At 35.0% G+C, this 14,269-nt stretch overlaps 1 protein-coding gene across 3 annotated transcripts in view; it reads left to right on the top strand.

Annotated features, from left to right (window-relative positions):
* The window catches only part of sv (paired box protein shaven), a 109,352-nt gene that overhangs the window by 63,439 nt on the left and 31,644 nt on the right, over positions 1-14,269 (top strand). For all 3 annotated transcript variants that reach the window (XM_076131138.1, XM_076131140.1, XM_076131139.1), the window contains exon 4: positions 11,504-11,669. In XM_076131138.1, coding sequence (XP_075987253.1) covers positions 11,504-11,669 — 166 coding nt within the window. The remainder of the gene's footprint in view (positions 1-11,503; positions 11,670-14,269) is intronic.

A 14,269-nucleotide genomic window follows, 5' to 3' on the forward strand; every position in this document is an offset into this window, starting at 1 on the left:
TAATTCCTTAAAAGGCATTTTGACGATGTATTTTTTGTTGCATACCATCCAAAAAGATTAACATTAACGAACGAGGAAAAATATTTAAAAAAATATGTTAGTAGGTATAAAATGTGCAATACCTTTGTAAATCTACTTTTAAAAGTAAAAGAAGAACCATCATCATTACACAGCAATTTACTTCATATTAAACGTAAACCAGGAAACATATAATAAACCAAACAATGTCACCGAAAACAATACAATTAGGACAAACATACATACCATACGAAAACAAAAAAGTACCAAATTTCATACTTCCGTAACCATAGATCACGGAAACCAACATCACTCTTATTCACTACAAAATAAAGTCTAAATTGTCTCAACACGACAGTAAAAACAAAATTTGTTCGTAACACAAGCCCTACTCACACATACACACACATATACTTACACAAGTTTCACGCACACATTGAAAGTCGGTCTGTGATTGGTCCACGAGTTGCGCGTACGCATATATCAGCAAGATCTTGGATGTTTTGAAACAAGTTCTGTCGGGTAATTGTTAGAAAGGTGCTAGGCAGGTCTGTATGTAACTATCAAGTTGCGTGGTACATTAACATATACATTTTTTATTACTGATTATGTAAGTTTCATATTTATTGCTAAGGTTATGTAATTGGTTAAGTACTGATTTGTGAAATGGAGGTGAATTAAGTAATCTAGGGCACATATAAAGGCAACTTGTAACTGTTTTTCTTTTTCGGGGATTTCCCGTCTCATAACGAGGTCTACTTTTCTATCTGGCCTTTTTCCGTTTTGTTCTACTTGATACATCAAATTCCTAGTCAAATAAGTTACAGATTTTAAATATTTTTTTATAACTTAATAACTGACATCTTTCGCTGAATATAAGCTAAAGAACAATCATATTATTCTAGTTGCTACGACATGAATGCGTAACAAATTAATTTGAGATCAAATGTTTACATCCAGTTTCCTAAAAATACTAAGATTTTGAGGTACTAAAAGCCATTTTCACTGTTATTATTATAAGGCATCAGATAGCATACCTATGTGCTATATAAAGCGACAACAATGTATAAAGCAAGACATTAGTGTCTAAAATAACATTAAAGAGATAAGCTACTTATTTGATAGATTTTTATAAATGGTTAAACCTGGGACTAGCATTTAACTTGAGATTTAAGTTTTTTTTTTAATTATTAATGGTTATAATATGATTTATTAAATTATTCTGCCCTGAGTTTAACCCGAAAATCGAACTCGTATCCTCAAAATCACAAAGTCTATACCTAGCAAATAAACTGAAGCAATGTTTTTACCTATTAAAACAATGTTTCAACACACCCAGGGATATAAAACCATACTTTTACTTCAACAAAATTACAGCCACAATAAAAATTACATTACAAAATAACCAAAACCTTTTCCTGGCGCAAGATGGCGGTAGCGTCGGACAATGGCGGCGGCCGCACATCCGCTGCTCGCATGCTAATCTCACTTCCGGTCATGCCCGTCTGTGTCTGCTTATTATCACCGAAAACTTTGTTATTTTTAGTATCGGAGGGAAAGATAATTTAAGAAAATCTTGTAAAATATGGTTATTTTTGACTTTTGTTAAAATCCTAGAGAAAAAGCCTTTTATTTTATTACTAGCTTTTGCTCGCACCTTAAATTGTAGCGCGTCTCTAACAGCCTACATTTTGACGTTTAAAATGCACAACTACTACTAATCGTATGGTTAGTGGTCAACCTAGTGTCAAAGTTGTTCAAGCCGCCCGAAAGGTCTTTGACATGGCTTAACGACTATTATCTTAATTGACAACAACCGGGACCGACTTTATACGTGCCCTCCGAAGCACGGAGACGCCCAGTTCAAATACCACTATGCGGTCAACCATCTATGGCATGACCGCGCCAAGGTTTGCTTAACCCACAGATCGTTTACCGGTGATAACCAAAGACCGGTAAGCGCAACTGGCTACGGGCAAATGTACTGTAAAAGTAGTTTATACGGCGCCCGCTAGAGGCGCTGATCAGATTTTAACACAAACATTCTCAATAGCTAGCCGGTTATCGATAGTCGATAAGGACAGAGAATCGCGCTACTGAAGTAACATTGTAAATATCTTTCAGTGCAATACATAATATCGTCTGACAACTTAGTAAAGAGCCTTGGCATGCACGAATTAACTAGATTTTAATTACAAATTCTATGTATTTCTAAAATATAGTAGCTGTATCAAACAGGCCACTATCAGCTGCATAAGCATACGAGCCACTGAAGTTATATTATATCAGCTTAGCCTTTCTTCCAAACTATGTTGGAGTCCGCTTCCAGTCTCACTGGATGCAGCTGAATATCAGTGTTTTACATAGAGCGACTGCCTGTCTGACCTCCACAACCACTACCCAGATTATAAAATGAGACCCTTCGAGTCTGGTTGTCAGACTTTCAAGCTTCTGACTACTGTTAATGACTGTCAAAGATATTCCAAAATGACAGCCGGGATCCACAATTTAACGTGCCTTCCAAAACACGGAGAAACTCGATATGTATAAGATAGTCATCCATCCACAGAACAACCTTAGCAAGCGTAGCTTTAACCTCAGAGATCGATCTGCGCGGCTGTTGTTAACTAAGCCACGAGCAAGTACAACATAGTGGCTTTTAGATAGAAGTCAACTGAGATACGTGATAGTTCCCTAGGAATCGAACCATGGACATTACAACCTCCACTATAAAAGACAACCCCCGCACTCAGTTCTATATTTTATATTTAGTATACTCCCGTAAACCGCGATACTTGCAAACAATGCTCTCTACAAAGTTGTTGTAGTATAGCTGGCATGTCCGTTACATACCGATCGTGCGTGTGGTTAATTAAAATGCTAATTTATAACTATCGGCAAGTATAACCAGAAGTCTGGCCTAGTATTTAAAATCTAAAATAACGTGTTTACAGCTAGTAATAAAGAAAGGCATTTGTTATAACGGTAAATATCGTGCTAATGAAGTCCTGTATTTGAACGATGAGAGACTATTATAACTTTTTAAATGTCCACTTGCACATAATAATAATATAAGTAACTAGCTGACCCGCGCAACTTCGCTTGCGTCACCGAAGAGTGAATGAGTCATAATTTTCCCCGTTTTTGTAACATTTTTCGTTGCTACTCCGCTCCTAATTTCCGTAGTGTGATGCTATATAGCCTATAGCCTTCCTCGATAAATGGACTATCTATCACTGAAATATTTTTTTAAATCGAACCAGTAGTTCCTGAGATTAGCGCGTTCAAACGAACAAACAAACAAACTCCTCAGCTTTATAATATTAGCACAGATAGAATTTGGGAATTAACACGAACATAACCATATTTTACTCTAGAATGCCTGACGTTCAGTTTTGTTTAACCACGGCTAATGAAAGGTAACTGTTACATTGAACCTTCAGAAAATCGACACTAAACCTTCCTCGGAAATGTCCTTCCCTATGGGTGAAAACCGCATCGAAATTCGTTTAGTAGATTTTGAGTTAGTCGCAAAAAGACAGACAAATGTGGCAAGGGGACTTTAATTTATATACAAAATATGAATGTCGAGATGACGATTCTCGACCTTACTAAAAAAGAAACATTTCACATCATTCCTGTTTTTATAATAACATAATCACGAAAACAAAAATATTTCGCCACATGTGAATTTTGAACATAAAAGGGGATATTCCCATAGATTTCCCATGGAACAAAGAGCGCTTCGTCATGGTGTGTTCACAATTTCACATACATATTTACGTTTTATGGGACGAGTCCGGGACGCAGGATAATGTCGGAATTATGGCTCTTTTTTGATATTATCTTATTGTTTTTGCGTTGTATTATTATTTTAACATAAGGTTGTAAATGTATAAAATTATATGAGTGTATGGTGAAGAAGGTAATCTTTCGATACTATATTATAAGTTTGAGTGATGGACGGATGTTTGTTACTTAATAATTAAAACGACTAAATGGATTTTGACGAAATTTTGTTCATAACATAAATTAACACATAGGATATTTTGTACTACGGGAAATATTTCACGCCAACGAATTCGTGGGGCAGAAAATGGTGAATTATACGTATTAGGAACCCAGTAGATACTGATCATAGAATAGACTATAACTATCTTTCACACAAGGCAGGCTTTAAATAATATAAGTTGTAACATCACAGTCATATCTACATGTGTATAAAACTCACTAAAGGAGATTGCTAAAAAAAAACCCAGGCTGTACACAAAAGTTATGTAACTCAAAAAATTAGTTATACTGTGTAATTGAATTCCCAATGTTTACCTCTATCAAATTCGATGGCTGAACATCCTATTTTGCTATTACTTTTTAGTAGGGGTTTTTAATATATTTTCAATATTTTTTATCATGAATATAAAAAAGTCATACCCGCCCACACTACTAGCTGGCGCCCGTAGTGCGGTTTCGATACAATTATATTATTCAAAAAATAATCATTGTGATGAATGTTTGAAAAATATTTATTTTTTAAATTCACCTTTTAAATAGCAGATAATAGCAAAAAATTGTATTTAGCCATCGAATTTGATAGAGGCGAATATCTGGAATTGAATCACTCAGTATCACTAAAATTCTGAGTTACATAACTTTTGTGTACAGCCTGGGTTATTTTTCCCATACATTTTGAGCATTCTCCTTTGCTTCTTAATTCATATTTCTAAGGCCATCAAAGGCGAACTTATTACATTATACAGAACGCAATGCAAACCTCGGGGCTACTATTGATTAAGCCACGTCAAAGGCCTTCGGGCGGCTTGAACAACTTTGACACTAGGTTGACCACTAACCATACGATGAGAAGAAGAAGATTGATAATATATTATACACAGATTTGCTGCCCTCTCACCTGTAAATTGTTTTGTCAAAGCTCTATTAATAAAATTACAATTAATTAATTCCATAAACGTGCTCATTTAAGTTAAAAACTAGTAATTATTGTAGCGACAGGTTAACTAGGGGGTGCGTCCGCGCATGACGGCCTTGTACCTGTATACACCCTTACATACCTGCACATTATACTGGGAAAGGGATTAAGGAACATATTTTACCAAAAAATCAGACATTTTGTCTAATTATTAGGGAATGAATGCGAATTTAGATTGGTTTGTTTCACTTTAAATCATAAACAGACCGATGGTGTCGTCCACTGGAGCATCGTCCATTGTGGGAGTAAGCCACAAACCCATTTCAACGCGAAAATCTAAAAGTTCTGACTCTTCGTTTTTGAGATGCTTTGTAATATGTGCTTATAATTTCAAATCAAAGTCTTTTAATCTATACTTCTATACTAATATTATAAAGCAGTGATAGCCGAATGGTATAAGTTGTCACCTCCTACGCATGTGGTCGCAGGTTCGAACCCAAGGCAACACACCAATGACTTTTCGAAGTTATGTGTGTATTAGAAATAGTTGTCACGTGCTCCAACGGTGAAGGAAAACATCGTGAGGAAACCTTGCATGCCTAAAATTTGTTTAATACATTTATTGAGGGCATGCAAAGTCCCCAACCCGCACTTGGCCAGCGTGGTGGACTCAAGGCCTAACCCCTCCCTCATTACGGGAGGAGACCCTTGCCCAGCAGTGGGACAGTAATGGGTTAAATTTATTTTTTAATATTATAAAGCTAAAGAGTTTGTTTGTTTGATTGTTCGTTTGTTTGTTTGTTTGAACGCGCTAATCTCGGGAACTACTGGTCCGATTTGAAAAATTATTTCAGTGTTTGATAGCCCATTTATTGAGGAAGGCTTTGGGCTATATATCATCACGCTACGACTAATAGGAGCCGAGTACTAGTGAAAAATGTTACAAAAACGGGGAAAATTATGATTCTCTTATGTGACTCAAGCGAAGTTGCGCGGGTCAGCTAGTAATGTTATAAGTTAATAAAAAATCCTGGCCGGAATTAAACCGAAATCAGCGGCTTTAACACTTGTAACGCTCCATCATACTGAATACGTGTTATTTTTCACGGCATTCCTTCAGTATTACCTTTTTTATAGAAAAAAAACATGGCATTTAAATCAATAAATATGTCATTTTTCTCGTCATAGAACTATAATATTATTAAAGAATTTTCCTGATCAATACCACAAAAATCTAAACTAATCCTAAAATAGCTATCTGGTGGTGGGTATGTAGGTTTGCTCAATCATCTATATAGGCTTTAAAAATCTCTCAAAAAATCACTGAACGGTACAGACATGATATAAATATATAAAGGTAATGTGTGTTGGTGTTGTTGGTCAACGCTCTGTACATGAAGGGAGTGCGTCCGCGCGTGACGTCCTTGCACTTGCATCGGTATTATGCTTTATTGGAATACCATCACGCTAAGCTTATAATATAATGTATAATGTCTAAGCTTATAATGTGTTTTGACCAAGGATACGGTCGAAAACCTACCTATGGGGTGGATTTTCCAGAAAATAATCTCTTAACAACTCTTCAAGGAACGTACATGACAAATTCGAGCTTCTTGAGTTCAGTAGTTTCGGCTGTGCGTTGTCTGTCAGTCACAGTGTTTTCACAATCATAAGGTTCGGGTTTCCCTATTTAATGGTTTTTGTATCTAATTAATTTGAGGTTGGTATATAGTTTTCTACGTTGCAGAGAATAATATATAGTTCGATTAGGATTAATTAATCTCGGGAAATGTGACTTGTTTATTATGTGCTTAACAATCTTACGATACACACACTCTCATTTCCATTGCTATTTCAATAAGACTTTCTTGTTTATAGTCTTTTTATCTATAACCCGACCGGTCTTAAGCTCAATCTGTTGTATACTAGACGTCCACACGTCTATAAACTTCTGAAAAATATATTATAAGGCCGCCAGAAATCCCCATACATTAACTATTTTTCAAATATAACAACATCCTCCTTTATTTAAAAACAAAATACAAAAACTCATTTTAAATCTGAGCTCTCAATAGCACCGGATATGGTCCCCTCTGTACGGCTTGTTTTATGTGCTGGTGTGTATTAAGGTTTATGGGTTACATCATGGGATTGGTACGTTTGAGTTGAATGTGGTGGGATTGTGGTGGTGCTCGTGATGGGGGCTGTAAAATTGGGATTGGTATTTGCTATGAACGGTTTTAAAGATGGTTAATTTGCTAGAGGTCTGATTTTGAGTTGCGTATTTTTTATTTTATCGTATGGTATTGGTTAGTCGTGACTAGAAACTAGTGTTAAATTGTTAAAGCCCGAAAACCTTTGATATGACTTATGTATTGTTTAAAGAATTTATAAATTAAAGAAAAAATATACATATTTTTGCTTATTACAGAAGTGAATTCATCATTCAAATCCAGGAGTCAAACCTAAAACTTTACGCTTTTCAAAATATTCGACTTAAATACTGCACTATGATGATTTTAGAACACACATATGTATCAAAAAGTCATTATTACAATCTGAGTAAATTTATCTATACTAATATTATAAAGCTGAAGAGTTTGTTTGTAAAACAAAATTGTTTGTTTAAAAAACGGGGGAAATTTTGACCCATTTTCTCTTATATGACGCAAGCGAAGTTGCGCGGGTCAGCTAGTTATACAATAAAATTCAAATATTTTCTATTAAAACACGAAAAAACATGATTTAACTAAAACAGGATCTCCTAATACAACAAGATTGAGAAAAACCCTTAAAATCCAACTATACTCATTACTCAGTTTCCATATTTTGGTGGAGGCTTCAAGATGTAGGGGGGAACACCTGCCGAGTACTACTGAGTGGTACGGATAGCATACAAACATACAAGTTTTTAAAACAAGTATCTAATATGTCAAAGAAAAAGAGAGAGAATAAAAAAATATCTTTATAAAGTTCACCATTTTGAAATAATATTATTTTGAAACGACTCTACTACGCGTTATTTCAAGAAACAGCCCAAACATTTTTGTATATTTACTGCTCTCTAGTTGCATATTTTTTTATTAGTTGCATTTTTTTATTATTTTATTATACTTTCCATACTTACATACAAACACAGATTAACATCGTAACAAAAGTTTTAACATCGTGTTAACAAACAGGAATCTATCTTTAGTATTAGAAATACATTCCTATATTGGAATAAAAAGTTATTGCAAAATGACCTTAGAATATCGTCTTACCAAATAATTAAGTCTGTATTTTAACGAGAATTAAAACTTGTTGCATTTAATTAAAATTCAGAAAACCGCATAGTGCTGGAGTAACAATTCAAAAAGAATTATGTAACTATTATCATTAAATTCATAACTTCAAAACCAATAATTATAGTTTCTCTACAACAATTAAATAAAACCGGAAGTTTGTAATTTTTTCAGTAAGTCGTTGCTGTCTGTACCGCATCCGAGTCCCCAGCTTCCGGTCGGCCATCTTGTTAGCTATTACGTTTAATTACTACCAGCAACAAGGCTTTATTTGTGTCTCAACTTCGTAAATACATTTATTAGGGATGTATTTTTGGATAGAGGCTTAGTTTACTTGAGGTTTCGGAGAAAAAAGGAAAGTCTTGGTTTACTTTTAGTCATTAATGTCTATAGTAAAATGTTCTAGAATCAATACACAGCAATATTAAAGTTCCCTCTTTGAAAAGTAATCATCTCCTCTTTTAAAAAATACTGCTGCTGGCATTTTCAGCGGCAAGTAAATACAATTATTATACACTTAAAAATGTGACTTTAAAAAAAAATTGTATATTTATAATCTGACCAGTTTTCTAAGAGAAAAACTGTACTGTAAAATACTTGAATATTTTCAAAAATTTCTTGGCTAAAAAATATTGGCCGCTTAACAAAATTTAAATTCAGTAGTTTCTCCACAAAAGCTGAAAATACGGACAGACAGAATCTCCTACATAAGTAAGGGTACATAAAAGTCTACCTTTATACAACTTAAGGTAAAAAACAAATACACAATTTATTTGTTCATAAATAATTGTGTTGTTTGTTTACAGTTTGGCAAATATTCATATAGGTTTAATTTATTGCACGTATCCGCCCATAACTTTGATGTACACCGTGTGTTCACAATAAATATGATTTACCTGTATCACTATGAATAAGTATAAGCATCTAAATATAATGTATGTATGTTTGTATGTATGTAAATATATCGCTATAATAAAAGACGATGTTTTTGTATTAAAATTTAAGTTATCTATACTTCTACTAAGTTTTTGTGTAAGTAGTAAATAATCTCTCTTTAAATAGTAGTTCCAATGTACGTATGCGTATATCTTTCACTTGAAACCTTACAAGATGGAAAATATTGCGTATGTCCATGTGCACGACAATATTTTATGGGAAAAATGACTGTAAAAATCGTGTTAGCCTGAGAAATTTTTGTTTATAATAGAATTTAGTTTTGTCTTAAACATAATTATGATTATGATTATGATTACGGATAAAAGAGGTGTCTATCCCATCAAATTTATACCAGCATCTTCGTCAATTTTTTATTATCAAAATTATACCATCGATGTATACCTGTTCATAGTATATTTTGAGTAAATTTCAATAACATACTCCCACAATCACCTTCAACCAATACTCAATACTAAAACCTTTCCAATAATCCACAACAAATGTTATGAAAACAATATAGGCGAAGCACAAACAGCCGGTTATCCAGGCATAGCCGGGTATCGACCGGGGGCGTGACCGGTCGATCGTCACGCCTCGTGCCCACCCCGCCCGGGTATGAAAGTGTAACGTAACAACCGCGCTAAGATATCGTGAACACGGATAAATTTACGTATGTTTTTCAAAGATTAGATAGTTTTTCTAACCGTTTGTGAAGTATTTTATAGAGATTGCGACTAATATTTATTACTTGCATGAATTGCTCTTTGAGGCTGATATGACATTCTGCGATAGCCATGGTTCCAATTAACCGCCGGTTTGTAGGTAAACATAATAATAATCTTACTATTACTTTTCAGTCTAACTATTAGTAAGTAAGTACAGAGCACAATCTCGTCTCTATTATTATTTCAATAAGCTGAACTTACATTAAAAGAGCTGCTGCTAACATCAATCAGATTGCACGAGAATCAAGACTTAATTTACACTTATTAAAATAACTTGATTTATGGCATACTTATTTTATACGTTAATACATACATACATAATATCTCACCTTCCCATAGAAGAATGCACAAATCAGATAGCATCTATACTAATATTATAAAGCTGAAGAGTTTGTTTGTTTGTTTGTTTGAACGCGCTAATCTCAGGAAATACTGGTCCGATTTGAAAAATTCTTTCAGTGTTAGATAGCCTATTTATCGAGAAAGGCTATAGGCTATATAACATCACGCTACGGTCATTAGGAGCGGAGTAGCAACGAAAAATGTTACGAAAACGGGGAAAATTTTGACCCATTCTCTTCAGTGACGCAAGCGAAGTTGCGCGGGTCAGCTAGTATTTCATACTTGTTTGTTTCATTTTATAATGTTATTCTGATTCATTGTGACTGTTTTTCTGACCGCCAGTTTCATTCTCCTCTTCTACGTTTAAACTTACTGTTAAAGCAGCTATCATTCTCACTTATATGTTAATAAGATAATGTAACATCTCAAGTAGCTACATGTCCCAGTTTAAGTCTATATTTACGTAAAACCAACATTTACAAACTATCGTACTACAGATTTATCAACAAAACGAACACAAAACTCCACTAGTATACACTAAAATCCGGTTATTACCCGGGCATCGGAGCGCGTCCATCGATCGTGTACGCCCTGATACGCCCGGGTACACGGTCGATCCGCCCGGGTAGATGGTCGATCACCCGGGTCGATACAAAGGCTCAGTCGATACCATTCACGAATAGCATTCATTAATAATGTACGGAGACGTAAAAATAGTGAGCTTGAGATTGTGGAAATGTTGAAGATTTTGGCTCCATTCTCTTTAAGACACTTTTCAAGCTGCTTTCCTGATTATTTATCTAAGGTTTACATGATTAGGAACACACGATTTATCTTACTGGTCTTGAAAGTAAAGTTGTCTGGCAAAAAGGTCATGTGTGTACTTGTAACCGGCGGTCCTGTATGACAAGATATATGGATGTGAATGCTTTTGAAGCTTGTAAGGAAAGTATAGACTGAATATTTTGTTTAGTGTTTGAGAGTACTGATGTGGTGACAGGATAAGTCAGCCTAGCTGCTTCCAGGGTGCGCCGCGGCGAACCTTCTATCATGCACTACAAAACTTTAAAAAACCATTGACACAAAGAAGCTTGTAAGGATCGTACGAAGTTGCGTACGTTGGTTTCTGCTCCACATATAGGAAAAAGGCGTGATTTTTGTGTGAATAAAAATTTCATAAGTATGAAATGATAATAATGATGACTAGTTTTTGATGACTTTCTTCTGTTCTCCTTTACGTATGTTTTTAACAATGCTCTTCTGTCCTCTAGGTCATGGTGGAGTCAACCAACTAGGCGGTGTGTTCGTGAACGGTCGGCCGCTGCCCGACGTGGTCCGGCAGCGGATAGTGGAGCTGGCTCACAGTGGAGTCCGACCCTGTGATATCAGCAGACAACTACGTGTGTCACACGGTTGCGTGTCCAAGATACTGTCTAGGTAAGTGGAGAATATCATTTTCACTACATATATTTTAACCCTTATATAAATAAACACACTATAAACCTATTTTAGTTAAACAACTACTAAAATATGTTTTCTCTTTTTCGTTTCGCTAAGGAGTGAAAGAAACAAAACTGTTTATAAGCCTTTCATAACTTCATATTTTTATGAACAAGAGGGTAACTGTTTACTGTCCCACTGGGCTAGGGTCTCATCTCGACCGAGTGAGAGGCTACCTCGAGTCTACTCCGCTGGCCAAGTGTGGGTTGGGCACAAATTTTCATCCATTTTTTATAAATAGACAGAGTAGTTTACGAGGAAGGTTTTAGTGAAGAATGCCACATGATGATGATTGGTTAATTGATAGTGTATGGTATACTTATTTAGGAAGATGGGATCCACCTTCTCTGAAATCTACATTTTGCGATAAAGAATAATAGATGCATAAAACTAAAAATAAACTGTGAAAATATGATATGAAGCAACAGGACAAACAAGGAAAGAAGGTTAAATTATTATAAGCATGCTCACTAAGAGTACAATGTACTCATATTTTTTACAACCATAAACCACCTCCAAAACCTCAGAAATACCTAACAACAATCAAAATTATTTTCCTCCTATTCTCCTTTAATTACAGCCGTGATACGTAGCTGTTAACCCCACCCACAAACACACACACAGACACACAAACACACACTTATATATAACTACATTATGACACACACATTCATACGGTGTCTATACGTAACCATACATGCACAAGTCACAGGAAAAAAGGCGTAAGTGTAATAAACTTACTTTACAAGACAGCTAAAAACTTGTTAAACCAGGTTTTATTTTATGTTTCTGATTTTATGATACTGTGTTATAAATATTAAGATTGAAGTAGAGTAGGTGTTTTATGTGTGTATATTGGTTTATCGACTTTTTTAATCAACGTGATATCTCAGTTTTGTGTTGCACAGAATCAGTTACTTGATATAAAAGTATCTTCACTTGAACTGTTTAAAACTATAACAACAGAAAAATATGTATTTACACCTTTATTACATAATATAATACGAGAATTAACGCGTATCCTTTCTGGCCGTGGTCGTAGACTGACTAAGCAGGCATTCTGAGGGAAAATATACGTTAATTCCCATATTTTAAAGTCACGCGAAAGTTTCAAAGTTCCACTTATATCGTTATTACTCCGGGTGCTGTGTCGTGTATAGACACATTACATATGTGTGCGTGCCCCCGTTCCATACAGTGGGTCCGGCGCGTGCGCAGACAATACGCTTATGTCATTTTCTTTTGTTTTTTAGTTGAAACTGGTTGATTTGGGTACCGTTGGGAAATGGGTAAATTGTTCGTGCGTTATGCTTGTAGGAAATTGTTGGGTACATGTAAAATTTGTTTTGTTTTGTTTACTTTTTTGATGTTAGGTAACGTGTGTACAGAAGAAAAGTCGTTGTAGCATTTGGTGTTTTGAAGACGCGTCCTGAGCCTATTCCGACAATTGATTTTAGGTGTTTTTCCATTCAATATAATACATAGTATTAGGTATATTAAACATAGCTACAGAAACAAAACAATACACATACCTATCTTTATTAAATGTGAAGTTGAAATTATTCTTCCAACTATGTTGGAATCGGCTTCCAGTCTCACTGAATGCAGCTGAACATCAGTATTTTACATGGAGCGACTGCCTATCTGACCTTCACAACCCAGTTACCTTTACGGGTTAACACCGTACCAGACTTTCAAGCTTCTGACTGCTGGAAACGACTGACAAAGATCTTCGAAAATGACAGCCGGGACCCACAATTTAACGTGCCTTCATTAAAGAACGGGGATTCGACCAAAGTGTGTATTCCCATAAAATAGATATAATACTACGTACGGAACCATTATTCACATAATAAAATATAGTTCAGCATCCAACTAGTATATAATTGGAGTATTTATAACAGTTATTTTTATCTTCATCCGGATTTTGAAAAACAATCTTAATGACTTAACTTTTATACTCATTAGTCAAATGACTTTTAGATAGAACTATGCCGACATAAGGGCGTAAGTAATCGTTATTTTTGATGATCTTTAGATGGTAGGACATTTGATGGGATTAAAATTCCTGATTTCCTTACTTACGCCTAAAATATATTCCCTTATTACTGCAGAATTTCATACCAACGCAGTTTTCTTCGAGGTCTATATCATTGACATTTACAATGTAACTGAAAAATATTGTAGCTATTCTCGACACCAGAATTTTCAAAATCAGCTTAGCAGTTTTGCAGACTTCCTCTACAAACAATGTATTGATCAAATACAATATGATTGATACATGAGTGACGTTAATTTATACAACGATCGACCTCATACTGTCAAATGGTGAAGCAACTAATAACATCTATATTGTAATTATACCAGTCAGCAGTTTATTTCAACACTAAGAATTGAATACTACATATATGTATGTATAAGTAGGCACAGTATGAAAACTGTATACCACTCGGTAGTCGATACCCAGGATATTTCAAGATACTTAGATATTAAACACTAGCTGACCCGCGCAACTTCACTTGCGTCACATAAGAAAG

The sequence above is a fragment of the Anticarsia gemmatalis genome, chromosome 25 (assembly GCF_050436995.1).
Source record: "Anticarsia gemmatalis isolate Benzon Research Colony breed Stoneville strain chromosome 25, ilAntGemm2 primary, whole genome shotgun sequence".
NCBI classification, from domain to species: domain Eukaryota; kingdom Metazoa; phylum Arthropoda; class Insecta; order Lepidoptera; family Erebidae; genus Anticarsia; species Anticarsia gemmatalis.